General features: G+C 42.3%; 1 protein-coding gene across 15 annotated transcripts in view; it reads left to right on the top strand.

Moving 5' to 3' along the window:
• The window catches only part of LOC148677678 (amyloid beta precursor protein binding family B member 2-like), a 140067-nt gene that overhangs the window by 105505 nt on the left and 7478 nt on the right, over positions 1-27084 (top strand). For all 15 annotated transcript variants that reach the window (XM_088623457.1, XM_088623468.1, XM_088623437.1 and 12 more), the window contains 4 exons: positions 17683-17797; positions 20205-20292; positions 22681-22761; positions 26498-26613. In XM_088623457.1, coding sequence (XP_088479583.1) covers positions 17683-17797; positions 20205-20292; positions 22681-22761; positions 26498-26613 — 400 coding nt within the window. The remainder of the gene's footprint in view (positions 1-17682; positions 17798-20204; positions 20293-22680; positions 22762-26497; positions 26614-27084) is intronic.

Here is a 27084-nt window from a genome sequence, read left to right as displayed (position 1 = left end):
GGGTGGGGCCATCAGAAGCTGGAGCAAGCGTTGTGGCTGACAATCCTGGAGAATAACGTTCAGCTCTTTGTGAGCTGGTCCCTGCCTGAATTGTCTGAATGTTCTGTGCATAAGGTGTGATTCATGAGTTCCTCCAACGATGGTGATGCCTTTTCCCAGCTGCCTCTGGCCAGAAGGGCCCATGCCCAGGCCGTATAATTTGCAGAAGACTGTCCAGGGGGTGTGATTGTACCATCTCAGCCCCACGCCATACCTCTATATGATGTTACCATGCAGTACATTTCCTAAGTGTCCGCAGCTTCCCTGCAGTTATACCATGATGTACTGTGCTGTCCAACAGCTCGTCACGCTTTGCCACATCAGCCTACATCGTATTTTGTGTCCTGCCACAATAAAATGAGCAGCTGCCCTGCCCCCCACTGTGCTCTGTCACATCACAGAGGAACGCTCGCTTTTCTTGTGGTACTTTGTGTGCTGGACCGTGGCTCTGTGATGGACTGCTGTCCTGTCTAGGAGGGGGGGTAGTTGTGCCCTGTCCTTCCTGGATAGGCTCTGACGTGACGCTACCCTCACTGGGATCAAACGCATTCTGGATGGATGGACTATGAGTTGGGCTTTAATATAGGAACTTCCCACAGGAGGCCAGTCTGCCCGTATTGCTGGTTTAGGAGTTAACTCCAGGTGTTTTGTTTTTTTTTTTGGTCATGTCTGGCTGGAAAGAAGTTGCGCCTCCACACTGAATTTGTCTGCAGATTACAGCTGGACTTTCCTGTGCTTCTCCTAAACGATTAAGTGTCGTGACAAGAGTCGGATACTCGAATGCAAGATGTCTAATTGGCCAGGTGGGCCACTGAGGAGAAGTGTTAATGAACCTGCTGCCCATTTGAACAAGAGTGGAAAGACAATTGAAAAAAGGATTACAGTTAACTGGATATTCATAGAACCAAATCCCCTTCCTCACAGGGTTTTCAGCAATATTGTATTTCTAGCAAATGTGTAGAATTTGTTTGTTTAAAAAGCGGGGCTCACTCTGAATAGAAAATGTGTCTTTTAATATTTGATTCGCTTTCGGCTGGTAACCTATGCTTGGTTTCCCCGTTTTTTCCTAACCTATATGGAGTAGCCGAAGCACATTTCGGTTTGAGAGGCGTTCGAGGCAGTGCGTGGTGTTATGCGCAGAAACGCGCATGGAAACCCACTGAGATCTGCACGGCGGCGGCGGGCCTGAAAATAGCCCCCTCTCCTGCTCTTTGTCTGCTCTGGTTAGTGATGCTCCGCGAGAGGGAGGAGGGAGGGAGGTTAGCGAGCGAGACAGGGTGTGAGGGGGGAGGGGGGTTTGGTTGCTGGAGGGAGTTTGGCTGGTAGCAGCGGCGGCGGCGGCGTTCGGAATCCACTTGATACAAAATGAATGAGCCTCCGGTCTCTCTGGTCGGGGGGGGGAGTTTGCCACAGGCTGTTGAAGTACACGGCTCTATCAGGAGCACTTTCGCATCATCTGATGCATACCGACCGCCTGGGTGGGTGGGGGTGGTGGTTGTGGGGAGGGGGTGGGGGGGTGCAGGAACCAGCCTGATCTCCGAGCGCGTTAGTGGAGACATCTGACGTGCTCCGCATTCAGCCCCCTCTCTCTCTCTCTCTCTCTCTCTCTCTCTCTCTCTCTCTGTTTCTCTTTCTCCATCAGTCGCACTCCCCTTTCCCACTTCCACTCTCTGCGGTGGAAGACAGGAGGATATCGGGAAGTGTGAGAGGAGAGTGAAGCGGGATCCCGGTTTTAAAGAGAGCTGTCCTTCTGCGGGAGGGGGCTACGGTTTCACTAGACGTGAGGGGAGGGGGGACAAGGGTGGGGGGGGCGGGTGGGTTGGAGAGACTAAAAAAAGAGAGAGGACCATCATTCCGTAACCCGTCGTAGAAGACGCACGCTCTGCTCCGGTGATGTGGTTAATGACCCAGGGAATGGCAGGATGCGAACGTAGGACTGACCGTGTGTTTCACTGAGTGTAAGTACTCCAGCTGCTCTATTCTGGTGCTCTGCTGTCGTGATGCTGCGGGGGCTGGCGATGTTTCTGGCGCTTGTTTCTGTTTGTAACTCAAGACATTAAAACCAAGTCAAGTACTTGGCCGGTTTTGAGGGGGCGTGTAAGGAGATACACAGTCACAGGAGAAGAGTTGTCTCTCCCTGGGCAATTCCAGTGTATCTAGCGCTGCTACTGTAGTGTGGGTTGTAAAGCTCTCCTCTACGTGAGAAAAGTTGGCAAAGGCTATCTGAATTTCCTGAAAAGTCACTGGGAATTGCGATAGGACTGGAAATCAGAGATTGGATTTTAAAAGTTCACTAAGCCTCATGTTATTTCTCAGAGACCTCAGCTTCTGATTTGTTTCGTAACAGAATGGCTTCTGTTTCGCGTACTTCATATTTAATATTTCCTTTGGTAGTTTTTAACTACTAGCTGACAGTCAACTAATGTTTAAACTCTCGACTTCGTGTCTGTGGAAGACTAGTGAGTTGATCCGTTTCAACTAGTTTACTGCTGTGTCTGACATGGTCAAAACCACTGTGAAATAATGGAAGGAGAGGAGTACATGTCAGTTTCTAGCTCTGTTTGATTAATGCAAAGGGTCTGGCTGTTTAATTGCACGTTCTAGTTCTTCGGTTAACGGCAAGAATGACTGTGACTCTTCTGGAAGAGAATACCACTTATAATCACCATTAGGAAAATGTCACCCAGCCTAGTTTTGGACTTGACAACAGGCACTGCTGAGTGCATCAGTACTATGTGCCGTGCAGCCCGGCTTCACAGAAAGAGCTCTGTTACTCGGAGGCAGCACAGACCCCCTCTCTCTCAGCCTGTAGTAGAGAGCAGGCTTAAAAGCAGTTCCTTTCACCTCAGTCAGTAAAAACTCACTGCAGGGTTTCGAGCTTGACAGGATTAATGGTGGTGCCGTGAAATGAAAGATTAATGTTCTAGGAGTTAAAGTGAACAGTTACAGCAGAGAGATGCACTTGGGAATATATATATAACTGGCACAAAACAGCCATTCGAATTAAATAACAAGGCATATTACCATAGGGTACGTGGGTGCTGGTGTGAGCAAGAGGTTAGTCTGTGAGGGGAATAGGGGCAGAACATGAGCACGAGATCTAACCAGTGTTGTGATTTCAAAGTCTTTTGTGGTCCATTTTTTTTTGTAACCAAGTACCTTTTGCAAAAAAAGAGAGAGAGAAAGATTGCGCTTTCCTGGAAAGACCGAATATTGAAACCAGAAAGCAAGGTAACTGCCCGGCTCGATTGTTTACAACAGCCCATCCTCTGCTCTGTCCGAAGGCTGGGTTTCTCAGAGGTGCTACTGTACAGCAGCCCTGTCTTGAAGTTGTACCTTGGCATTTCAGGAGAGGATGTGTGGTGGTGAATCCAAGCGTTAACATGCATTGCCACCAGCCTGCATCATTAACCTTTCATTATTTAATGAGATTTCCTTGTCTCTTGCTCCTCCAGTGCTGGTGACTAGTCCCAGCAGAGAGAGGGTGTTAAAACCTGTCAGTGTTCCTCCATACATTATACACGCACAGGCTCCGATAGAGTCCCTGCTGTGTAATGAAGATTTCTTTCTTGTTTTCTATTTGCACTAAAGCTAATCTGTCTTGATTTTATGTTGCCAAAAGCCGTCACATCAGCTGGACAGAAAATGTGAATCCATTCCATTTGGATGGACACTCACTTAATCTGGGACACCGTCATAAATTACGCCTCTACATCCTGACACCTCTGAATTGCTGGATACTTATCTGCCTTTAATTAAGTTTCTGATGATTGAGTTGAAAACTAGCTTCGCATCTGGGTGCTGGTGGGGAAAAATGGACTGTGGTTTTCAGCTCTCCGAAATTGATGGCCTTGTTGGAAGAGCTGTTTGATTTCACCTCCTCTTGTCTCCAAAGGGATGAGGATCCTTTAGATTAGATAACCCGCATGTATGGGCATGTGGGTGACTTCACTGGGATTTGAATTTTTGAATAGTTCTTGTACCAAGGTAGTAAAAAAAAACCCCACACAGGACTGTTGTGTAGTTTCAGTAAAAATGGCCATTTCTGTTTTATCCCAAATCACCTAAGGTTCTGAAAAATCTGTCCTGGGATTTGGTTCTGCTTTGTGGAGGATCATTTAAAATACTTGCCCGATTCGATCAAGTAAAATTGAGCTCCTTCAACAGCAAACACTAAAATGAATCATAACGTAATATTTATTAATACTCTTTTTTCTGCATAAATGAAATATGCCTTCAGTATTCTACCTCTGGTGTTGTGATGGTGGGTTCTTCATACCCTGAATTAGCATTGGCCAGTTTGTGCTGTTACAGCCATACTGGAAACAAACTATATAGATGCACTGAGGTGTCTGATAATCAATAGGCATTTTTATTGAGGTACATAGATCGTTTTACACAGCTTTCAATGGTGTAAATGAGCTACAATTTGCATAAATTTGCCTAATGTAACGTGACACCAGCAGTAAAACATGAAGCCTGAATTGCTTTTGTCTTTGCTTCACAAACAGCGTCAGGAAGCCCTGCTAAAGATTAAAGTAACTATGATTAATATACAAATTAAGAGCATTTATCAGATTGTTTTCTGTTTAATTAAGCCTAACTGAATATTCAACAGCTTCACGTTAGCCACACAAGGATATTTCAGTCTGGGAAATGAATCTGGTATTTTTCTTCAACACATCTAACGCGTTTTATGTGTGTGCCGCAGAAGACACATTTGTCATGAACAATGTGTATTTAACCAGTAAATTGATGTAAGATCATTGATTCAGCAGGGTGTGTTATAATTATAGGAATTCAGAATAAACCAATATCATATTTACTCCTTCAAACAGCCTGAAAAAAAATAGTGGTTTGTATATGGAAACACTGATCACTATTATGTGATAGCCCTTGGATGGCCATAACCCTGCCCTTCTTGATGTTGTTTGTCTGATGGTCTAAAAATTACCTTTCATCTTGGTAGACATTTTCTCTCATACTTTACTTTTAGGAAAGAACATTTCTCTCATGTTAAAAAGACATTTCTGGTTCTTTTCTTGAAAGCTTTAGATTATATTTTAAGCTTGTTTTTTTTTTTTTCGGATGAGCCCTTGTGTCGATTAAGAATTCGGGTAAAACAAGTTTTTTTTAATAAAAATAAGATAAAAGGTTATTTTGTGTGAAAGGACCCTGTCTGTAAAGGTAGTCAAGAACTGTAGAAATGATGTCTTAACAAGGCCAATTGTGTCTGTTTAATGAGGTTTTATGTTAGTATGATTAAAAAAGACCATATATGTAAACATAGTGAATTTTGCCATGGCAGCACTCAAAAGTATTTAAAATTGCTGATTTTTTGTTTGTTGATCACGAGTAAACTGCGAACAATTGCACTTCTACTTTGGGTTTTTATGCCAGTTTGGATTCGCCTTTTCTATTATTCTTAGAAGTAAAAATGATTCCAAAGTGGAAGTCAGAAAGGTGCAAGCAAATAGTTTTACCAAAAACACGTAACCGGACACTGCCACCTTTCAGAACAGAAGTTCAAAATATGTGAAAAAGAAAATACAGAGGTAAAACAAATAAATAAAAAGCAGGAATCTGGCTGGCTAGAATCATGAATCTGGTCTGATCTGAGCCCAACAGAGCAGAATTGAGGATTTTCCCTTAACACTACACGTTCAGTGAGAGTCCACTCGAGCAGAGTGTCTGGGTGCTGTGGGTGCTTCTCAGGACCGTATGACTTGTGTCATCCTTACGGACACAGTTTGTCCCGTCTTTGGCCATTCCTCATGTGTGTAACCTTTAACCATACTGCACTTCATTTAGTTACACAAAATTGAATCTTTTCTTTGTATTTGCAATGTCAGCTCAAACCACAGAGCAACATCATAGAAGTACTGTATTTCTCTGTGACACTGTGTTGACTTGCCCTCCCCAGACAGACGCTAATAAGGTCAGTGTGAGTGGGGGTGAGGGGGTGGAATATGCTGTTCCAATTGCAGATTCTCGTGTAGTACAGTAGATACAGAATAGATTTTTAATGCTGAATTTAAAGGTGGCGCAGTTTAATTTTGTCCTGCTGCACAGTTAGAATAGTCATCATATGTAGTCGGTAAAACACCATGGTGCTTTGACTTAAAATCAGTAGACTGCGCCTCCCAAGTGGCTCAGCTGGAAAGTGCACTCCTCCGAGTGGTTCAAACGTGATTCAAACGTTGCAGGTTCAAGCCTGTTCTACCATGACTGGGATTCCCAGAGCAGCAACACACAATTTAATGGGTGACTCTTAAGAGCTGAGTGGGACTAGTCAGCCAGGGCTCTCATGGGAACGCGAAGCGACCCCCGTGCCCTCCGTGGCCTGACAGTTAAGGGCACGCCTCTCCTCCAGTCTACACTGAACTTCTGTTGCCAGGCTACGAAGTCTTGTGACTTGTGACAAGCCAATTGACTCGAAGGTGGGCGGAGTCTGCCTGCACTTCCTTATTCTCCAGTGTGGGGTTGCAGGGTTTATAGGGTTTATAGCTGTGAGGGTTTATAGCAGGGTTGCAGGGTTTATAGCTGTGAGCCAAGATATGAAAAACACAATTGTTTATTCCAGAAATCAGGTGGATATGACCCAAAAAAGATCATTTAAATGTTTTTTTTTTTCAAAAACGGCAGATTCACCATTGGCTTCACAGAGTCCAGTTAACTCTATAGTGTTTATCCGGTGTTTTACAGTTGAACAGCTTTTCTTGGTGTGTGAAACCAGCCCATAGTGTCTCACACTGGACTTTCTAGCTCATCCCGAAGGGTATTCTTCAACCATACTGCTATTAGGAGGGTGGCTATGAGCTTTTTCTGCACACCAGTGGATTTGATTTTTTCTATAGCAAAGAAATTGCTCACGTAGAAGGACAGCAGCACACCGAGGGTCTGAGGCAGGGAAATTGACTGCTAACATCTGTCGCTCAGAAATTGACCTACTGCAGGTCTGCCGCAGCATTGCAGAACCCAGCGGACAGTGGAGGAGAGGAACGACAGTGAGATAACTTATTTTTATCTCCAGCACTCCAGAAATGGCACACAGCTCCCAATGTTAATGGTTTGTATTGTTACTAATTACAAAACTATTGTGTGATGACTTGTCTCACACGCACTAAAAAGATCAGTATGGATAAATGGCTGTCCAAACGAAGAGACAGTGGATGGTGGTACTAAATACAGTAGGAGCAGAGGGGTAAAGACCCAACTGTTCTGATAAAAGCCCTAAGTTAATGCAGTAATGTTTGTTTTAAGTTTTAAGAGTAGGAAGAAGTGGTTAACATTGGGGCTCTGGGTTCAGTTCCTGGGGTGCTGTCTGATGTTCTCCCCCTTGTTCACATGGGCTTCTGCCAGGTGCTCCAGTTTCTACCCACAGCCTCGAGACATACTGGCAGGTTAGCTGGTCTCTGGGAAAACTGGCCCCTGGTGACCCGCCTTGCACCCATTGTTTGCTCCTGTACCAGATAAAGCAACTGGGACAACAGATTGATGGAAGAAAGGAAGTGGACAAGTGCTGACAGACCCCAAAAAAAAAATCATTGTCCCAGTTGGAATGAAGTGGCCTGGTACACTCTGTATGCTAATGATCGTGCTGGTCCCACGGTGTAATCGCACTGTGATTCCAAATTGTACTTGGCACTTCATGTCGCAGTGTTAATGGCGTAGTGCTGTAGAGCCCAGTCCTCATGGTAAAGAGGTTAATGTGTGATGTATGAATTATCATACATTAGCTGCCAATAAGCTACTTCTGTCAGCGAATTGCTTTTCTAATTTACAGATGTCCCCTCCAGCCCCTAAATCAAATATTAGCATTAGTCATCTCTTGAGACTGCCGATGCTCTAGTTGTTGAAGAACTTGCCTTCGCTAAGTGACTTCAGTCCCTCTGGGTTGGTTGTCTGTATTATTGATTGGAGGTATTTTGTGTGATTATTCATTTCACTGATAAGGAAGCATTTACAGTTTTTTACAGATTGATACCTTACACACAAAGTGAATTTTCCCAATACAGCAACATTAAAATAGAGGGCCTGTTAAAAACGCCATGAAGGAGCGTAGTATTGTACTGCTTTTTTTTTTCTTTGTTGGATTTTCAGGTTCTAGACTGATCTCAAAAATATTTTGGCGTCTGTCTTTGTACTTGTCCAGTTGTTGTCAAAGAGTTCGGAAAAATGTAAAGCAGTTATTGTTGAACCTGTGGTTACACGTAATATTATATCAAAAATAATAATGAACTTTATTTTATATAGCACCTTTAAAGGTGGCTCCTCAAAGCGCTTTACTGAATGACAACAGCAACAACAACAACTGAAAATACACAATAAAAAATACACAAGATAAACATGATGAGAATACACAGAGGAAACAGTAGATTGTGGTACTAAATACAGTAGGGGCAGAGGGGTAAAGTAAATGTAACCAGTTAAGTAAAGGCTCTTCTAAAGAAGAAGGTTTTGAGTCTGGATTTGAAGGGGTTTAGAGAAGGTGACTCTCTGATATTCTTGGGGAGAGAGTTCCAGAGCTTAGGGGCATAACAGGAGAAGACCTGGTCAGGATTCTGTCTGCCAAATTTTGGACAGACTGGAGTTTGTTCAAGTACAGTATCATCCACAGACAGGGTTACAGGATTGGCTTTACTGAGTCGATGGGAGGTGCCAGTAAGCATGACTTCAGTCTTGTCACAGTTAAGATGAAGGAAATTTTGAGTCATCCAAGTTTTTATGTCAGAGATGCAAAGTAATCTTTTTTTTTTGCCAGGTCGTAAGAAACACACCATAGGTGAACTCTGTCATGGTTTGATCATTAGCTGCAAATATGGAGGGGCTTTCCATAAAAATACAAATTATTGCTTTGGATCAGGTGAAAGTTGGTTGGGTAAAAAAGGTCTTTCAGCAACATGCCTTCACTGAAACGTGTGTCTTGATTAGTATCAGAGATATTAGCTATTTTAGTTTTATAGAAGAGTATTACAATAAAATGGTTCTCAGGATTTTATTTTCCAGTGGTTTTTGTCTCATCACCATGCTTATAGACTTGATTAGGTGTGCTGGCGTTTCCCAGTTCTGCGCATTGTGTGAACAGTGTGAGCTGTGGGCACCTAAATTGTGATCAAGGTCATATTTAAGAAAAACAAGCATCACTGGGTGTATTTGTTTAAGTTTATATTGAATGTTTATTTTTCAACTTCACCAACTTCAAATGATGATGCTTTGCATATCTGTTCTTGCAGTTGATTTGGTATGAGGAATGAAGTAGTAGGAATTGTCGCACAGGAAAGACATCACTCAGAAATGATGTCTTTTGCTAGTGATAACTTAAATGAATTGCCTGGACTGCTAGACGGACTCACGGAATTTGATCCTGAATGGATGAGTTAACATGGCTCATGTTGTGGTATCTCATTATTCCCCAGTAACTCTTAAATCTCAGAAGCAGGCATTTCGTTCTGCCTAATGGATCTTTAATAGGGTTGTGACCCCAGCTGTTCTGCAGAGGCAGACGAGTACGTGTCACGTCAGAGAGATCACAGGGGCTTGAACTTTGGTTCTGGCATCTTCTCGCGTCTCGATGTCTGTGTCTATCCAGTGTGGATAACATCCTGCTGGATTAAATTATTGCAGCAAAAGTCATGGCTTTACTGTATTATTTTTGCATGATTCAGAACCTCACCCCATAATAAGACAGTCCTTCCAGAGTTAACGCTGTTTTTAATTTATTTGGCTGATTCTTGACAGCAATTCGACTCACAGAGGTTGTAATTTCCCTTCTCTAGGGTACTGGAGTAATGTCCCTACCTGGGCTTCGAACCCACAACGCTCTGATTGAGGACTCTCGAGCTCCCAGACACTCCTCCGCACTGTGCTCTTTAATATATTTTCCAGAGCTCCAGAAAATGGTTAAAGACATTAGTTGTATTGTAGCATGATCCATTAATGAGTTACATGATTTTAGTCCTTATACCAGACTACCAAGTCGATTTTGATGGAAGGATGGAACAACCAGCCTCAGTTTTTTGGAATATTCTGTACCTTCAATTATTTTCAGCTTGCTTTTCTTAGTTATTAGTATTTGTGTAATTCATTGTAATTAATGTCTTCATATGCCATAGGCTTGGTATGAAAGTGTTAAAATGGATTGATGGTTTTGTGGTGTTTTTGCTGTGAGGTGACACTGGCTTGGTGGCTGTGTGGTAGCCATTTGTCTGTTGGCTTGCGCTGGGGATGTCACAGTCTACAACTGGCCCCTCACGGTGTTTGTGTTACCACAGGACATGAAACTACAGCTGTGCCTATGTAAAAAAACGCATCGAACTCTGTATTCTTTGTCACCTTTCGGTACCAAACTGTGTTCCAGAGTACTTTTGACCTCCTCTTGTCGCAGGAACAGGAATGGAATTGACCAGGCTGTTCCTTTATAAGTGCTCAATTAAGTCTCAGATCATGTGACTTCTCTCTTTCACCTTCACCTGCTGTTACACAACAGTGCTCCATGTTCATACAGTATGTGGAAAGGCGATACTTAGCTTGTTATCTGCATCATGCAGTATGTGAGTGTGGACTAATGCTGGGGTGCTTTTTTTTTCGGGATCAGAAGTCAGAAACTGGATTCAGGAAATGTGTAAATGCTGTTAATTACTCTCTTCATACACCTGCTGAGCCTGAAGGATCAGCCTCTTGTCTTTGAAGTGTAAGTGTTGTGGCCAACGTTCGTAACACTGCTGGTGTTATCAACTGGTGAGATGGATGTTTTCAGTTTAGCCCTCAGTCTACATACGGACATATAGTAGGTCAGCATCCCAAACACCATCCTGTTGGTGGTCTTGGGGAAAACAGAAAACTGATTCCTCACCTCCAGAATAGGAGAGGCCATCGACATTGTCTTTTTTCTTCTGCTATAGATAAGTGACAGACTTTACCTTGCTCTTTTCAGCGTTTACACACAGGAATGTGTCGTATTTAAACCTTTTTACAGACAAAATGAGCAACGTATTAATGATTCACATTTAATTTCCTTGCAATATTCAGATTTTTTCAGGGGTGGACAGAAGAATCTGCTATTTCACATTGGATTGCTGCTCTAATGGTTGTGTTACAGGCAGGAAAGATGTAATGCATTGCATATCGTCTGCTACTCGAAACTCCTAAAAACGGTTGTCAAATAATAATGAAAGAACATCTTTTTCAGACACTGCTCTTATGCTAAAATTTCATTACTTTGAAAGTCCTGAACTATTCTGTAACTAAACTTCTCATGTGCTGCTTGGGTTTCTGCTGACTGTACTCTTGCTTTTTTCTCCCTTTTTAATGCTTTCCTGGACCCAGAGAGAGGTAATCTTTTTTTTTTTTCTGCCTGCTAAATATGCTTCCTTGTTCTCCTCTGACTTTCTCAGTCTTCACTGTATTCCCTCCATGTTCCACAACATTCCCTGGAGACCCCAACAGCAGTGTGCTGCTGGTGACCTGCGCAAATATAGGAGATTAAATCTCGTTAACCTTGGCTATATGGTTCTCGCACATGAACATCTTGCCTATGAGAAATAATTAATGACACTGTCTGGGGCATTCATGACCCAAGACAGGCTGTTGATATTGTATTCAGCAACTAACCTTTGTCTCTCAAAGATGAGTACTAAAGACAGATCACCCTTTCTGGAAGGCCTGCACAATTGTGTAGGCACGTTACTTTGTTAATGTACAGTATATAACACCAGTACAGAGTTGTGTATGCATCAGTGTTAAGGAGTTTAACACCAGTGTAGAGTTGTGTATTCATCAGAGTTAAGGAATATAACGTCGGTGCAGAGGTGTGTATTCATCATTGTTAAGGAGTTTAACACTGGTGAAGAGGTGTGTATTCATCAGTGTTAAGGCGTTGAACACTGGTGCAGAGTTGTGTTAAGGAATATAACATTGGCGCAGAGCTGTGTATTAAGGAATACAACAGTTATGCTACTGACTACAGATCTCCATCGATCAGTATTCATGTCCCTCTTGCAGGCACCTGCAGTTCTTGCTGACACAAGCTCCCTGATGCAAGAAGGGTTTGCACAGCGCGATTGTTTGAGGAAGCTTGTAATGCTTTCTGTTTAAATTGTTTTCACCTCGCTGTGAACCGAGTTGCTCCTTCACCTCCTGTCTTGTGTGTGCCCTTGGGCGTTTGATTGCTTGCACACACCACCTCCCTGAGACTACAAGTACGTGTGTGGGGGGTCTTCTCATAGGGAAGGGTTTCCAAATTCTGGTCCTGGTGACCCCACTGTCCCCTCCAGTGAGTTCTGTCATTTTATCGAACCCTTCGTTGAAAGGATAAATTGATCGAATAGTTATTACTTTGGATTCAGGGCTGACATGACTAGGGATCTCAAGTTCACTTTAATGTGGTCAGTAACTCGTAGGTTTTTACAGATCGTTTCAAAGCAAATTAATGACCTGATGGAGTCACTGAGCCCCAGCTGACACTGGGTTCCTCAGGATCAGGAGAGTCTGTTACAGAGTGTGGGTCCAGTCTGGGCAGCTACGCTCAGAATGGTCCATAAACTGAAACAAGAGCTCATTTTGCATTGGTTGGTTTTAAATAATGTCTCACGTAAAACTCTGTTGTAGAAAAGAGTGCTGTAATTGTCCGGACTGCATCGTTTCTTACCATCAGGTATAACTGTGAGTGTTATATTCCAAAATCTCATAGTACAGCAAGTATTGAGATTACATCAAAAATGTTGACAGTAGGGTGCCAAGCAACCTCAGAGAACTACCTCGAAGAATGGTGTAATATAAGATGCATGTGTTCATTGAAATAATACACAATCTACTCATCCTCAATGTTTGTGGAGGATTTGCAAATATGAGAAATGTACTAGAAAGGAATATTAATAATACAGCTAATAATTCTCTCATTCATTCATTCATTAGAGCACTTATATTAGCATTTAAGTTGTAGCTTGTGTCATGTCCATTCATACATTCTTACATATCTTTTATTTCCTTGTATTTGTGCTTGTGATGACCGTTCTTCTTGCTGTTCCATCTACCCCCTATATGAGTGTGTGAACACATTTTGTCATTCCTATTCATTGATAAAATCTGCTGTGACCCTTTCACCTCCCGTTTGTCGAGGAATGTCAATGGTTCCACACTAATAAATCGGACGTGATGAATTCTAGCAAATTTCTGCTGTAGAGGTAGCTTTAATGCCTTGCCCTAAAGAGCTGTGTAACCATTTGTTTTTGAACCCATGACGTACTGGATATAAACAGGGCCGTTCCCCCTCTGTGAAACGCACGAGAGGATTTGGCTCCGATAAACACGATCTGGACACGAAAGTAAAGTTTCAGCAGCTCAATTCCCAGGGGAGCTCGGGAATCCGAAATTGTACCGTAATGCTGCCCATTAAAATTCAATGGAAAGGTCAAAGTCGGTGGCCTTTGGATCGCAGCCCCGAGGAGCCATCGGTGAAAGGCGGCGGCCTGTTGTGAATCGGTGAGGCGGGAGCCTAGAGTGTGTGTGTGTGTGGTGGAGGGGGCGGGGGGGGTGGGCAGTACCCCTCCCTCTCTGTCAGCATTCCAGGCTGCAGCTTTGCAGTATTGTACCCACTCCCGGGCTGCGACACTGTAGCTCTGCTGTCGCGGGCCACTGGAAATCCTGGACAACCGGAAATAAAACTGGAGAACCGGTTTTCCAAAAGTCGGCAAAGTCCATCTGAACACGGTTTTAAATACAATTTAACTGAGGCCTCTTAACAGACCGTGCGTGTACCTTTATTTGAAAACACAGGAGAAAACACACAATTTTTTAAATTATAGACTTATTTTTGGTTAAATATTGACCATTTCATCCAAATGGGTAGAATCGTTTATGAAGATAGTCATGTTATTCTATCTTTGAAGAAGGTGATTATACAAGTTTTGTATATATAAAAAAAAACACTGCAACCCCTGAAACATGCTTAGCCTGCAAAGCTTGGTAGGTCCTAGTTAATAATTCTTTCCGTTCATTTAATGCTTTTCTAATACTCTGAGGTTCTTACTCATTTGTGCAGTAACTTACAGTAGGTTAGTAGTAACGTGTTGCTGGGGATCAGGTCTATCTTGATATTAAAACCGTGCGAGCTAGAATATGTGAATCTCAGCGGATATAGGCAAGGAAATCTATTTTGCAATTCTGTCGGAAGAAAATGTTGCTCTACTTATTATTCAGTCTGAATAATCTTTCAAATCATTTTTGAAATAATTTCATATAAGATGTTGAAAGAAAGGAAGTCATCACAGCGCTGGTCCAATTGTCTTGGAATATGCAGTGTGGTTTCAAATGGAAAGAAAGTAGCTAGTGAAATTGTGCGCTGAAAAGCAAAGGAACTGGAATTTAGATGTTTCTCAGGTAGTGGTCATTATGATTCTGGAGAAAAGCACTATTACAAGATTGCTTTTATTATCATTTGAGCCCAACGAACTGCAGTTTGGGTAGTGTTCTGCCTTTCGTGTCTTGTCTGTCATGTCTGTGTGTCTTTCAACCCTGGAGTGATTCCTTCCCAGTTAAAAGCACTAAATATCTTTTTATGGTGAAATTTTTACCAGTTGTTGAAAATAATGCCCTAAATTTGTTTTCAAAAACAGTCTGTTGTGAATAGAAATCACAATTCCTGTACATTTGTTTTAAATAAGGCCAAAATGATGGGAAAAATATATCATAATGTGAAGTATTGGTAAATTTGAATGTAGTGAAGACTCACTAGGTGCTGATACCTTTTGAAGTGAGGTGTGTCATAATAAAATAAATACAGGAAACTATGTACAAGGTAACTAGCTCCAGTTACAAGACTTAAAAGTAATGCCGGCTGATATCTTAAGATTGGCTTGCTGTGTATTATACCACTGCCAAAACGAGAAACGAGGTCATGTCCGATGCTTTGCTTGCTTGAGGGTTGAGGCAACAACAAGGGTGCTACTTCAGCGCCCTTTAAACTTCTCAGCTCATTTCCAGAAAGCGTACAGTACCTGTTTTGTGATTAACGCAAAAAAACTGCCCTTTTTGTACTTTTTATATCAAATTGCTCCCTTCCTACTGTGAATAAGGAAGGGAAGCTATCTTTTACCCCCGTCAATGTATTTAATATAGAAGTTCTATATTATGAAGATAAATTATGATATTAATGCAGAATTGTTAATTGGTATTACTTGTTTACCCTACAATGTTTATTGCTTCCTTTGACATTTGACTGAACAGACCTGACATTTATTGTGGTTTTTATTGTACAGTGAAAACAGGAGTTCATCCTCGACCACTGTGGTTGTTGAAACAGCCATTATTCTAAATGGGGCATCGTGTGTAAGATTCACACATAAAAAGCCTGCTTTGTTTTTGCCCTGGATAATACGTTCAGCTAGGCCTTGCGTTCATTTATTTTTCAAAACAGTTTTCCAGTTTTAATCCCAGATGTGGGGGAGGATGTATCTGCATTTAGCACACCCTAGGAATACAGCATCTACCCCCACATTCTCTTATCGGAGCTTCACCACGCGCTGCAAATCTTAGATTTCAGTCCAGGCTTCCAGGATGACTTTCCAGTCCAGTGGGTTTGCCAGCTGTGGGCTCTGCATGTGCTCTGTCTTCTCTGTCTTCACATAGTTCACTGCAGTCATTCCTCTGCCTTTAAAACAGGCAGTGGCCAGACCGGTCTCTTCTCTTGAGAGGATATACATTAGAGAATTGCAGTAGATTCATCCATGCTGCTGGTGTTAACACAAGCCTCCATAAACCCTTTTACTTCAATTTTGGGGTTTATTAAAATAAATCCAAACTGAGTGTTATTTCTAAAATTAATTTAAAATGGGCTACAATCATGATGAAGGCTCACGGGAGTAGAGAAGAGTTTTGATTTATCAGTTTTTTGTCCAGATACGAGTTAAGTCTTTCTTTGCCCAATATCGGTAGATCCGTTTTCTGAACTGCAGGGTTAGAATCCTGCTTCCTTTTTTCCTTTATCCGTGTGACTAATTTTATTGAACACTCCCCGTGTTGAACTGCAGGGATGTGAGTCTCACCCTGTTTGCCAGAAGTGGTTGGCTTCTGCCTCTGATTAAGTAAAAAGCAAGGAGCTCGATTACAGAAGCTGAGAAAGAAAAAAAAATAATTGGGGAGGATCAATTCTTTCCCTGCAAAGGAAATGTCACTCTGTCCTCTTCTCCTGCATCTTCAATGTAGCTCCTATCCACTTAAAAACTCATTTGTTTATGAGTGCATTTCAGCAAACCCAAGTGCTGACATGAAAATGACATTCTCACCATTTGAAATGTTGACTCGATTGAGGCAACAAAAGCATACTAACTCCTTCACAAACAGTGCATATGCCTTGACAAGTCATTGAGCATGCAACTAATCTTAACAGTTCACGAACAGCGTCGTTTCTGTCAAAATCTAAGAGCAAGACTTCATGTAGAGAGACGCCAGGTGACAACAGTGGAAGACGTGTCATACGTTAGGGAATCAGGCTGGAGCCCTCATCTTTGAAATCCTCTTCCTGATCATGTTAAAAACACATCCTCTGCCGATGTTTGTAAAGCTTGCTTGTTTTGGACTTGTTTTTTGCTGTTCGCCATACTCCCTTTCTGTACAGTATGTATGATCTGTGTGCCTTGAGAATGGTATAGATTGAAAATACACATTGGTTTGAAGTTGATTGATTGGGCAGCACCATGAAAGACGTCACAAGGACTTTCCTCTGACGCAGCTGAGTTACAGAGGTCCTGGTATCTTTGTGATCTTATGTTGCCACAGGACCTTCATACACGACTCGGCTTTTAAATGAAGGAGTTACAGAGGTGTTTTCTAGCCTCATTCAGATATAGCATTAACTCTTTCTAGTTTTGCTTGCCGTTCCTCGGGCTAGAAGCTTTCTAATATCTGCGGCATAGCGCTCATTTCTCCAGACGAAGCTGGTAACGGCAAGCAGATCTTAATGTAGCATCGCTGATGTCAGCAGTGCGCTTTCATAAAAATGAGGAGTAATGTAATAAATAAATAATCCTTACACTGATGTAGCTTTTCTGGGCACTCCACTGTACAGTGCACCAGTATGCTCACCACGCTCCAGCTATCAGTGGGGAGGAGAACAGAGTGATGAAGCCAGTTCAGAGATGGGGATTATTAGAAAGCCATGATTGGTAAAGGCCAGGGGGAAATTTGGCCAAGATGCCAGGGTAACACTCCTACTCTTTTCAAGAAACGCTCTGGGATTATTAATGACCACAGAGTCAGGACCTCAGTTTTACCTCTCATCCAAAGTATGCCGTCTTTTTACAGTATTGTACAGTATTATTACAGTGGGCATTAGGACAGACACAGACTGCAGGGTGAGCGCCCCCTACTGGTCCAAATAACGCCGCTTCCTGCAACAACCTTAGTTTTTCCCAGGAGGTCTTCCATCCACGTACTGACCAGGCTCACACCTGCTCAGCTTCAGTGGGTTGCCAGTTGTCAGTTGCAGGGTGATATAGCTTCTGGCCAGAAGGAAAACGTTTGGATGGGAGAATCCAGGTTTTAGTTTCATCAAGTTGATGGTAACCGTGTACTGTACAGTATGTACTCCATAGTGTTTGTTTTTTAATGCCACAGAATGACTCATTTTCCCCTCATCCTTTGCAGAGACTTTGCCTATGTAGCAAGGGACAAAGACACCCGGATACTAAAATGTCATGTGTTCCGATGTGACACCCCAGCAAAAGCCATCGCCACAAGTCTTCACGAAATCTGTTCCAAGGTGGGTATCTGCCTGCAAAGCTGCTGGAACTGTGGGCTTTCTGTGCTTCTCCTGTTAAGAATTGTCATCGTAAAGATAACAGCTTCAGGTTTAGATGGAAATCTGTAATGAAGTGAACATAATGAGCTTTTACAACCTTTTAGTGATTTCTTTTAGCAAATTGTCCTTATTGGTAGTTTTTTTTTGTCAATTGCAGTCATTTGAATTAATAAGGAGTTACAGTAACTTCTAATGTTTGCTGTTTTTTATTTTCCCTAACGTTTTTCCATGAGTTTGTTTAAAAATTAATGCCACATTAAGGCAAAGATAAGGGGGTTGTTTTCCTTAATGAGCTGAGATTTGTGAACCTGAATTTGGTTGATGACCTGAAAAGAGAGTAACTTCGTAACGGCTATTTTAAGCAGCAGTCAACGTTTGTCTTCCCATCTCTGCTGTTGCTTAAACAAACATGTCTCTTAAGTGCAGTTGTTAAGGGTGATTAGCAGCACAGGGCTCATCTGCTATGTGATATTCCCTGCTCCTCTGGTTGTTGTTTCATGGTGAAATATAAGGAGTTCAGTTCTTGTATAAGAACTCCTACAGTGATCTTATCTCTTTGTTTAAGTGAATTGGCACTAAAGACAAGAGAAAGTTGACCAAAGCTTCTGCTGATAATGAGAATGCTGTTAAGTCTCTGGACACAGTAGGTAATATCTTGAGTCAGGCCTTCTCCCAGAAATGTCTGCTATCTAAAATCAGTTGTGTCTAGGATTATTTCTAGAAATATGCATCCTTATGCGTTCTATGTTATGTCAGTCACAGTTTAATTAAGCACTCAATTAATGACCTAGAACTTTATATTAATATGTTATATTAATAACAGAGAATGCATAAGAATGATATTGAATCGTAAAACTTTGCAAAGTGTTCTAAAAACATCCTTCTAAAAGTGTAATCCTGTTTTGTGCTGATGACGCACATTTTCTTTATGTTGAATTGAGACTCGTACTGGAAGTGGAGAATACCTTTTCTAGTCCAGGGTGCGTCTCTTCACTTGGATATGGATATTTCTTCGGAAGCATATTCACAAACAGGGGTGGAGGAAAAGTAGGTCATTTCTCATCAAGCATACTGTAGTGCCTTGTTCTCTCTTGGGGTTAGTTTCTCAGAAAATTACTATGGTTTTCCATATAAATAGGCTCCTCTTCTTTTGTCTGTCTTGCAAGAGAAACAGGATGGCTTTATGTGCTATCGAAAAAGATTTTCGTGTGAGTGTCTGATCTGATTGCCCAAAAATATGGGGAGCTGTTGTGTCATGGTCCTTGTGTAGCTTTAAGAATCCACCAAAGTCAGCAAAAAAAAGATGCCAGTCCTTTGTACAGAATACCAAACACATCCTAGATTGCATTGGTGAGTCACATATTGTGATGACCTCAGCAAAAGTGTACAGTATGTGCCACACGACAGACCAATTGTCCTGTTCTTCAGAATATCTACTTTTCTGTTAGTTTTGAAGAGCAGGATGTTGTATGCTTTCCTGTGCAGTGCATATAAGCCTCCTTATGAGTCAGAAAACCATGGTGTAACTAACAATTAAAATGTATGTGAAGTCTCCTTTTTCCACATTGAACAATAGATGCTGTGTGATAGATTGTTATACAACAGTGTTTAATGTGGTATTTGCTAAGCCACTTTAACTGGCAGGTGAGCAGTTAATCTGTCCTATTGTGGGTGTTTCTTACAGTATGCAGATTTGTGATGACAAGGACTCATGTCACACAGAAAGGGCTCAGAATGGGCTTCCAGTCAGGGCTGATCTAGTGTCTTCTACATTCAGCTGAGCTGAGCTCTAGGTCATTAATTGAGTGCTTAATTAAACTGCAGCTTTGCGAAACGTGCTTGGACTTCAGTGCGATTGTTTCTAGCTTCTACAAAGTAGCAGATATGAAGTAAGTTGATTGTCTTTGGCATCTAGAGATCTCCCCCCATCACATTTGGAGCTGAAGCCAATTATCAAGGCCTAATTAAACCATGTATCGGGGCTCATCGATGTTTCAGACGTGCAAGAGCCCAGCTGGCCTTCAAGTTGAAGATGGATGGGGATGCAAGGAACAAGTCTGACGTGGAGGAGAAAGATCCCTCCTCCAGCTTTTGAGTCCTGTTCAGCAGAATATGGAGTTTTTGTCCGATCTCATTGCTTTTCTGCTTGCCCCAGTGCACTTGACAGTGATGGAGAGTGTCTGCTTTCTGGGCCAGCCCTGGCTGTCCACACGAGCAGAATGCACATGCTCTCCTGACGCTCCTGGCCACGCAGATCCTTTCCCTGAAGGAGGGGCCCGGTCGCCTGGCAACACCGGCCGACGGCAGTGTTGTGAAATGTCCTCTGAACCACCGAGCATGAAATCTGTACTTTCTCGCTCCTCCACAGATTATGGCAGAACGCAAGAATGCCAGGGCTGTGGCCGGCAGCTCATTGCAGGATCGAATTCAAGTGGGCTTGGATGTTCCTCTCCAAGGTGGGTGCAGGGTAGCTCCTACGACGTCAGTCGGCCTGGGCGTGCCAGTATGTAAGAGCAGTTACGAATGGGAGGGTCTAGCTGACCCAGCGTCTTATAACTTGTTCCCAATATCAGTAGCTTATTGATCCATCATCCAGCTATTTCTTGAAAGATGCCAGGGTATCGGTATCCAACAACATGAATGTCCCATAGCCCCACATCCCATTCTTAGTTTTAAACTCACTTTCGCATACAGTAGTTTCCACTTATCTCCTCTGGGTGGTGTTCCTGTGTTGCTAAGGAACAGAAGAGGCTTGTTGGGCCATTTCGCCCATTTGAATGCAATTAACTGCTCGAATGGAAACTTGGAGATGTCAGTAAAACCTAACAAATGTACACCCACCCCTCAGCTTATACCTGGATGGAACGTCATCTGAGTTTTAAGTAAATCAGAAAGGACCCTTTCATAGCCATCGCATGAACCTGCATAGATAATTTCTGTTCATGATATTGCAGCGATCCTCCTCGATGTTAGGAAATTAAACATTAGGAAGAGCGGGAAATGACCTTTTTAACAAATTTTAAATTTACTGTACATTTCATTTCCCTACACTGTACTGTTCAGGAATTAAACACAAAATAAAATATGCGGTAAACAATAAATAACAATATCACTTAGGTGCTTCCCTGTCATGTGTACAGTACGGTTTGAACCCAATTGTCAACACAAAAGGCACAGGAGGATTTGTGGTAAGCCTGAAGTTGTAGACGTCGAGTCTGGTGTAGCCCGGGGAGGGGGTGTATCTGACAGTTCTCTGGATTTGCCGGCTGCAGGGGTCTCCTGTTAAATGTGTAATGAATCCTGCTGAAGCAGTAAAAAGTTCTGCTCAGTCTCGGTGTAGACTTTCTATTGGCGTTTTTGCGGTCTGTTCCAGAAAGTGATCGCTCTTTCGGCAGTACATCCTACCTGGATACAGACACGGAGAGAAAAATCCCCAGTCTTTCCCTTCTCCAAAAGAGAAGGAAACCTGTGAAAGCCTATTCAGCAGGTCTGCGGAACTTCTTCAGACAGAGGAAGAACAGACTTTATTATCCCTCTCCTTAGTGAAGCAGCTTTCAGTGTCGCATTGTAATTCGCTTCAAACAGATTCTAAACTTTTAGATTGCAATCCCATGTGTTTTTCAATCGGGGAATCGCTGAAATGAATGAAAAAAACATCACACATCACCACAGAGACTGACGGAGTTGTCAGCGTCACACATATGTGTGCGTGATCAAATCACTCATTTTGTAGTTAAACATTTAGTGGATGCTTTTATTTAGAATGCAGAGGTAAAATATGGCAGCAGGAGCTGCAACACCTGAATTAACGGACAACAGTTTGTCCTCTCATCCTACCGAGAGAGTGTGGGTAGTGTCAGTAACACGATCAGGGTAGACAGAGTGAGCTTTAACTGGTACCTACTGGTAATAAGCCCCACGTCTTAGCTATTGGACCACACACAGCCTCCAGGGGATCCAAGGTGAATGATTATTTCATGATAAAAAAAAAACACGGTAGTGTGCCTGATTAGATTTTTCACTGCAGTGTGCAAGATTTTCATTAACCCAGAGGAGCATAAAGGGCAACTTCCAGCCCGCTGTGCTCGGAAGAATTTTTTTATTGCTGAAAAAATGGAGTCCCAGTCCTTCCTCGGAGTAGTTAGCGCATAGCGCGATAATGACATTCTTTCTGTGGGGCATCAGCCATCACTGATTGACAGTTACCACCTTAAAAGTAATCTGAACCAGCAAGTTAAAAGAGAAGAACAAAGGATAAAATGTCGACAGGTTCGCTGAGCAGTGTACCGGTAAATTCACGTTCTTTAACTGCACAAGAATACAGTATTTGTGGTTGATTTACTGGAAGGGTTCTCATTTTGTTGGTTTGATTCATGAGAGGAGGACCTTGTGCATTAGAGTGTTCCAAATCGCTAAGTAATTTCATTCCCCTGACCTAATCTGAAACCGATTAATGAACGTTGATAGCTGGAGTTCCAGACATTGGGTATATTTCTTACTGAGATCAACAGTGTTGTTGGAAATAAGTCTCGCATCTCAATTGACTTACAGTACGCTGGTCTTTTGCCAATTGGAATTGCATTGACTTTTTTCCCTGCTGCAATTTTCCCTGGATCTGAGCCATGTGTGGTAGTAAAACACGTGCTCATCTCTTTCCGTCCAGCAGCAATCTCCTGCCCAATACACAGATCTGATCCCACCCTGTCCGACGGATTCTCCCTTCCTCCATCCCCAGTGGATCTCTTTCTCTGCTGCAGAAGATCCTCTGCACTGCACACAGATCTAATCTCGCATCTGACAGATTCTCCTTCTCTACACGTGCAATTGATCTCCTCTGTCCTCAGATTTCCCTACGCCAAAGACCGAGCTGGTGCAGAAGTTTCACGTGATGTACCTGGGAATGATGCCCGTTGCCAGACCAATAGGTAGGCAAGACACTGTCCATGTCCATCTGTCCGCTGTTCCTTCAGTCCGTCTGCCTTCTGTTTGTCCGTATCTGTTGTCAATTGCTGTCTCGTTGATTGTTTTTTGGGGTTTTTCTTTTTCGAATAACCTGATATGCAATCACTTGGATAATACTGTTGAAATTGCCCTGTTCCAAAAATACAAGTTTCACTTATAAAAAAAAGTGCTGGTTCACCAAGCGAGGAATTTTACCGAGAGGTGGAAATGCGGGTGTAAAAGTCTGATGGAAATGGGCATTTCTGAATTCCATATCCGTCAAACTGTTGGGGATTATTTACGCCTTTTGTTTTGTGATTTGATGTTTGTTGGTTTTCTTATTTGGGTGAAGGCTGTGGTATATACTGCTTCGGTCAGATTTTCATAATTCAGTATGTAATACATCCGGTGCTAGAAAGACGGAGTGACGATGTATTTTAAGGAAGCAGAGGATTTTAAACTTTAAGGGGTTTTTATTGAGGACGACATAATCTGTTGTTGGTCCCAGTCACGGTGTTGCTAAAGTCTTTACGTCTTGCTTTCTTTGCAATTAAAATACCTGGAGGCAACAACTTGCAGAATTCAGTCAGTAGCTATAAACAGCAAGTGGCTCTTTGTTCAAATCAGAAGAACTGGGCTAAGCTGGGGAATAAGAAATGCTTCAATAATAGCTTCTAGTGCTGATTTTTTTCAGTTAAATTAAGTAGTGGAAGTTCTGATGAAGTTGAAACAATGGTTCCTTCTCCATCTTCCCCCTCCCATCTTTGTCCCTTGTGTGAAATGGAAGTCTCTTGTGATATAATTGGCAAATACCTTTACAGCAGTGACAGAAGCTCCAAATTAAAGGCCCTGTGGTCTCGGTGCAACACATTAAGAACAGGTGTGTACTTATGAGCTCCTTGATGTGTTTTAACATTCTTTACCTCTCCAGCAAAGCACTGCCTTCTGGAGCCCAGTTTCAAGTGATTTCTGAATGTGCAGACGTGCCTGTCTGTGCCAAACCCGCCTGCACTGTGGAGCTGTTCAGCTTATATCCCAGCCCTTGATGCCACACATCACTTTGCCATTGCAATTAATATGACTGATGCAAAGCTGCCTTTTCTTTCAGCAAAAGCAGAGGTTAATATTAAGCATTCTCGAAGCTTTCTGTACCATAATGGGCTGTCTGTTGAATTATAACTTTGCTGCAGAATTGCTTTTCAGAAACGTAATCCTTATGACAGGTCATCTAATTATGTTTGCAGTACAGCACACTGCCATCGCTGCTTTTTGCTTTATTGAGCAGATATATTTGCCTGGAGGGCTTTGTATCGGCTATGTGAATCACTTGTGAGTTGGTATGTCAGATCTAGGTTGGTGTCATGAGCAGATCAAAGTAGCTGGGCAAATTTATTGAGGCTGGGACAGACTCGTGCAGATTTCGGAATCATTCAAAATGGCCCTCCAGGAGTCCAGAAGGAACGAGCTTCCTAAACTATCAAAGGATATTAAAGCAAGTAAGCAGCCTGTACTCTCATTCGGTGTTTCTGTTTCATATCTTAAGAAGCACTAAGCTCTCTAAATAAAAGTGGCTTGGACTGGCAGATTTTAAAGATATGATATCTTTAATGGTTTTGTATATTGAGGTTATTGAAAGACTCAAACGCTGTTACGCACAGAACAGCCGTTTAATGCCCTTAGCTCTTTATGTATAAGCCTGATCAAACTCAGGACCTCCGACGTGGTTTTGAACGGTTTATTGTCCAGAGAATGCACTCCCCTGCTCTCTACTTAATCCACCCCACTGCCCCCATCCCTGGTGGTTGCTCGGAGTCTAACCAGTTCAGAAAGCCTCAGTTTCCCCCATCTCCCCTCTGACGCAGACAGCTCCTTCCAGCTGCTGGCTCAGCCACTGCTGCCCCAGGGAGGCTCCCTCACAAGTGGGGAAACGAGCTTCGTGTGTTCGTCCGCTGAAGATCTAAGCAGGATGCAGATACTGTACCTGCTGGAATTCAAACACTTTTAATGGGGCAAACCCATATGAAACTAGGATACTGTTTCGTGTACTATAGCTAACAAGTGTACAGAAACAACTGGATACAAGGCTACACGTAACTTTTATATGTAGGCTGAATATTGTAAAGAGTTTTTTTATTTTATTTTTGTTAAATCACTTCTTTATTCCTTTGAAAATCCGTCCAGCTTCAGATTTACTGAATGTCACAGGTTTAGGCTTTTCCTAAAAATCCCGTTTTCATGCCCAGGAATGAAAGACTGGATAATGCGTGCAGTGGCGACACTTGGAAAGCTGTAATTCTCAGGCTGTTGGTTCCGATCAGCTCCCGGGCTGCAGCGGTGTGTTTTTTTGAGGATTTACCAAATTTAAATGGTGTCTGAAACGCTTTCACAGTTCTAAAGCACGCGGCTGTTTGGGACTGTACGCGCTTGTTTCTCGAACTCCAGACCTGTGGAAATCCCTGCTGTCTTTGTTCAAAACCCTCAGTGACCCCCACACTAACTTGGCCTCTGGGTGTGTGAAAAGACCCATCCATAAAAGAGTTCCCACGTCTGTCAAAGAGTTTCTTTGTGTTGAGAACAATAAAGAGAACTTTGGGGTTCTTGTATACATAGTTTCGTCCCTGGACATTGTTGGAAAATATCTGTTATTTCTTTCCGGTAAAGGAAAACCAAAAATCGGTGAGTTGGCAAACATACGAGTCGTTTTCAAAGCATTTCAGAGGCTGCTGTTTGATGTCGTTGTGTGGAGCTGGAGAGACATCTCAGTCATGTCAAGGTCTGGACAAGAGAGTTTGTCCGCTGTGACTGATGTCTGACAGGCTGTACCCAGCAGGAGGGGATTCATGGGATTATGGAAGATGTCTAGAAGGAACTCATTGGGCTCTTGAAGTGAAAAATGACAGGCATGCTATTTAACAACACATAGTGATGTACTGTATAGAGATACAAGCTCCATCACTTGCTTTTAAAGTGCTTTTTTTATCCTATTAGACTGAAGGTGGAGAATGTTTTCTTTCATTGTACCTTACCTTAATGTTTTTTTTTTTAAATAGCGGTTTGCTTTTAAATAACACTGTTGCTATTTTTATTTAAAAAAAGCAGGTTTTTTTTTACTAACTGGGTTGTGGTCTTAACTTAAACTAGGACCGGAGAATTTCATGTCTTCCGGTAAAGTCTTTGTTTTACCGGTGATATGAATTATAAGTGGAAACATTCTGAGCTGTTTTAAGATGGGTAGTTTCAACAATGGAAAAGGGGATTTTGATGAGCAGCAAAGTTATCCTTAAAGAAGCAGTTTGCTGCCAGATTTCCAGTGCCTGTTGTTTTTATCCCGGCAAACGTGTTTTGTGAAACGGGAGATACAGCAGCATCCTTTTTTCAACACGACGTTTTCATGGCAGCTCAGATTAACATAAAAAAATGATCTGGTTCTGTCAGTTCAAAGTCTCAACGGTTTTACAGCCTTTAGCTGAGCTGCTGAGGTAGATCCCTGCACCTTTGTTTTACCTGCCTGTATGAGTTCAGCCAGGCACAAAATAATTTCCTGAAGAAGTGTCTACCTTTCAGCAACTGCATAATGAAACTTTACCGTTTTTTCCACTGTGAAAAAATGTGTGTGATATAATTTTAAATGAGTGGAAAACAGGATAAACATATCAAAATAAAGAATTAAAGGCCGCCTCCAGACTGATTCTCCATGTCTGTAACATGTGCTTTTCCCAGGTATGGATATCCTGAATGGAGCCATCGACAGCCTCATGGCCTCCTGTGGCAAAGAGGATTGGATGCCAGTTATCATGAACGTCGCTGATGCCACAGTCACAGTCATCAAAGAAAAAGTAAGTTGAAGCCACAGGAGCCACGCTGTAGTAGGAAGTTTGCTTGCTTTGTCTGAGGCTGTCATTTGTTTTTGACAAGGTAATAAAGAGGTCAAGGAGAGTTTTTATAGGTAAACGAGGCATAATCAAATAACTCTTTTTCTGCATGGTCGTCCAGCTTTAACTGAGATGTTCTGGGTTTTAAATCCCCATGATGCACATCAGTATCGGCTGTTGCCCACGTGTGCTTCTTAATAACCAAGGATGAGCAACTTTAATGTCCCTGGAGGCAACATACATCACTAAAACTTGTTTACTGAATTTCTGTTCATAAACACTAGGAGCATGAAGTGTAAAACATTTTGTAAAGTAAAAATATTGAAAGTAAAAAAGGTTTTTCAAATCTTTAAGGAATACTTAGTTAGTCTAGTTTGAGCACCAAAGACTGCCTATCTATGTAAAGTTTTATGCATCCAATCCACATGTGTTAGG

This window comes from Lepisosteus platostomus, chromosome 1, assembly GCF_059453375.1.
Source record: "Lepisosteus platostomus isolate fLepPlt1 chromosome 1, fLepPlt1.hap1, whole genome shotgun sequence".
In the NCBI taxonomy this organism is placed as follows: domain Eukaryota; kingdom Metazoa; phylum Chordata; class Actinopteri; order Semionotiformes; family Lepisosteidae; genus Lepisosteus; species Lepisosteus platostomus.
The sequence above is the reverse complement of the archived record's forward strand: the minus strand, read 5'-3'. Positions and strand labels throughout refer to the sequence as shown.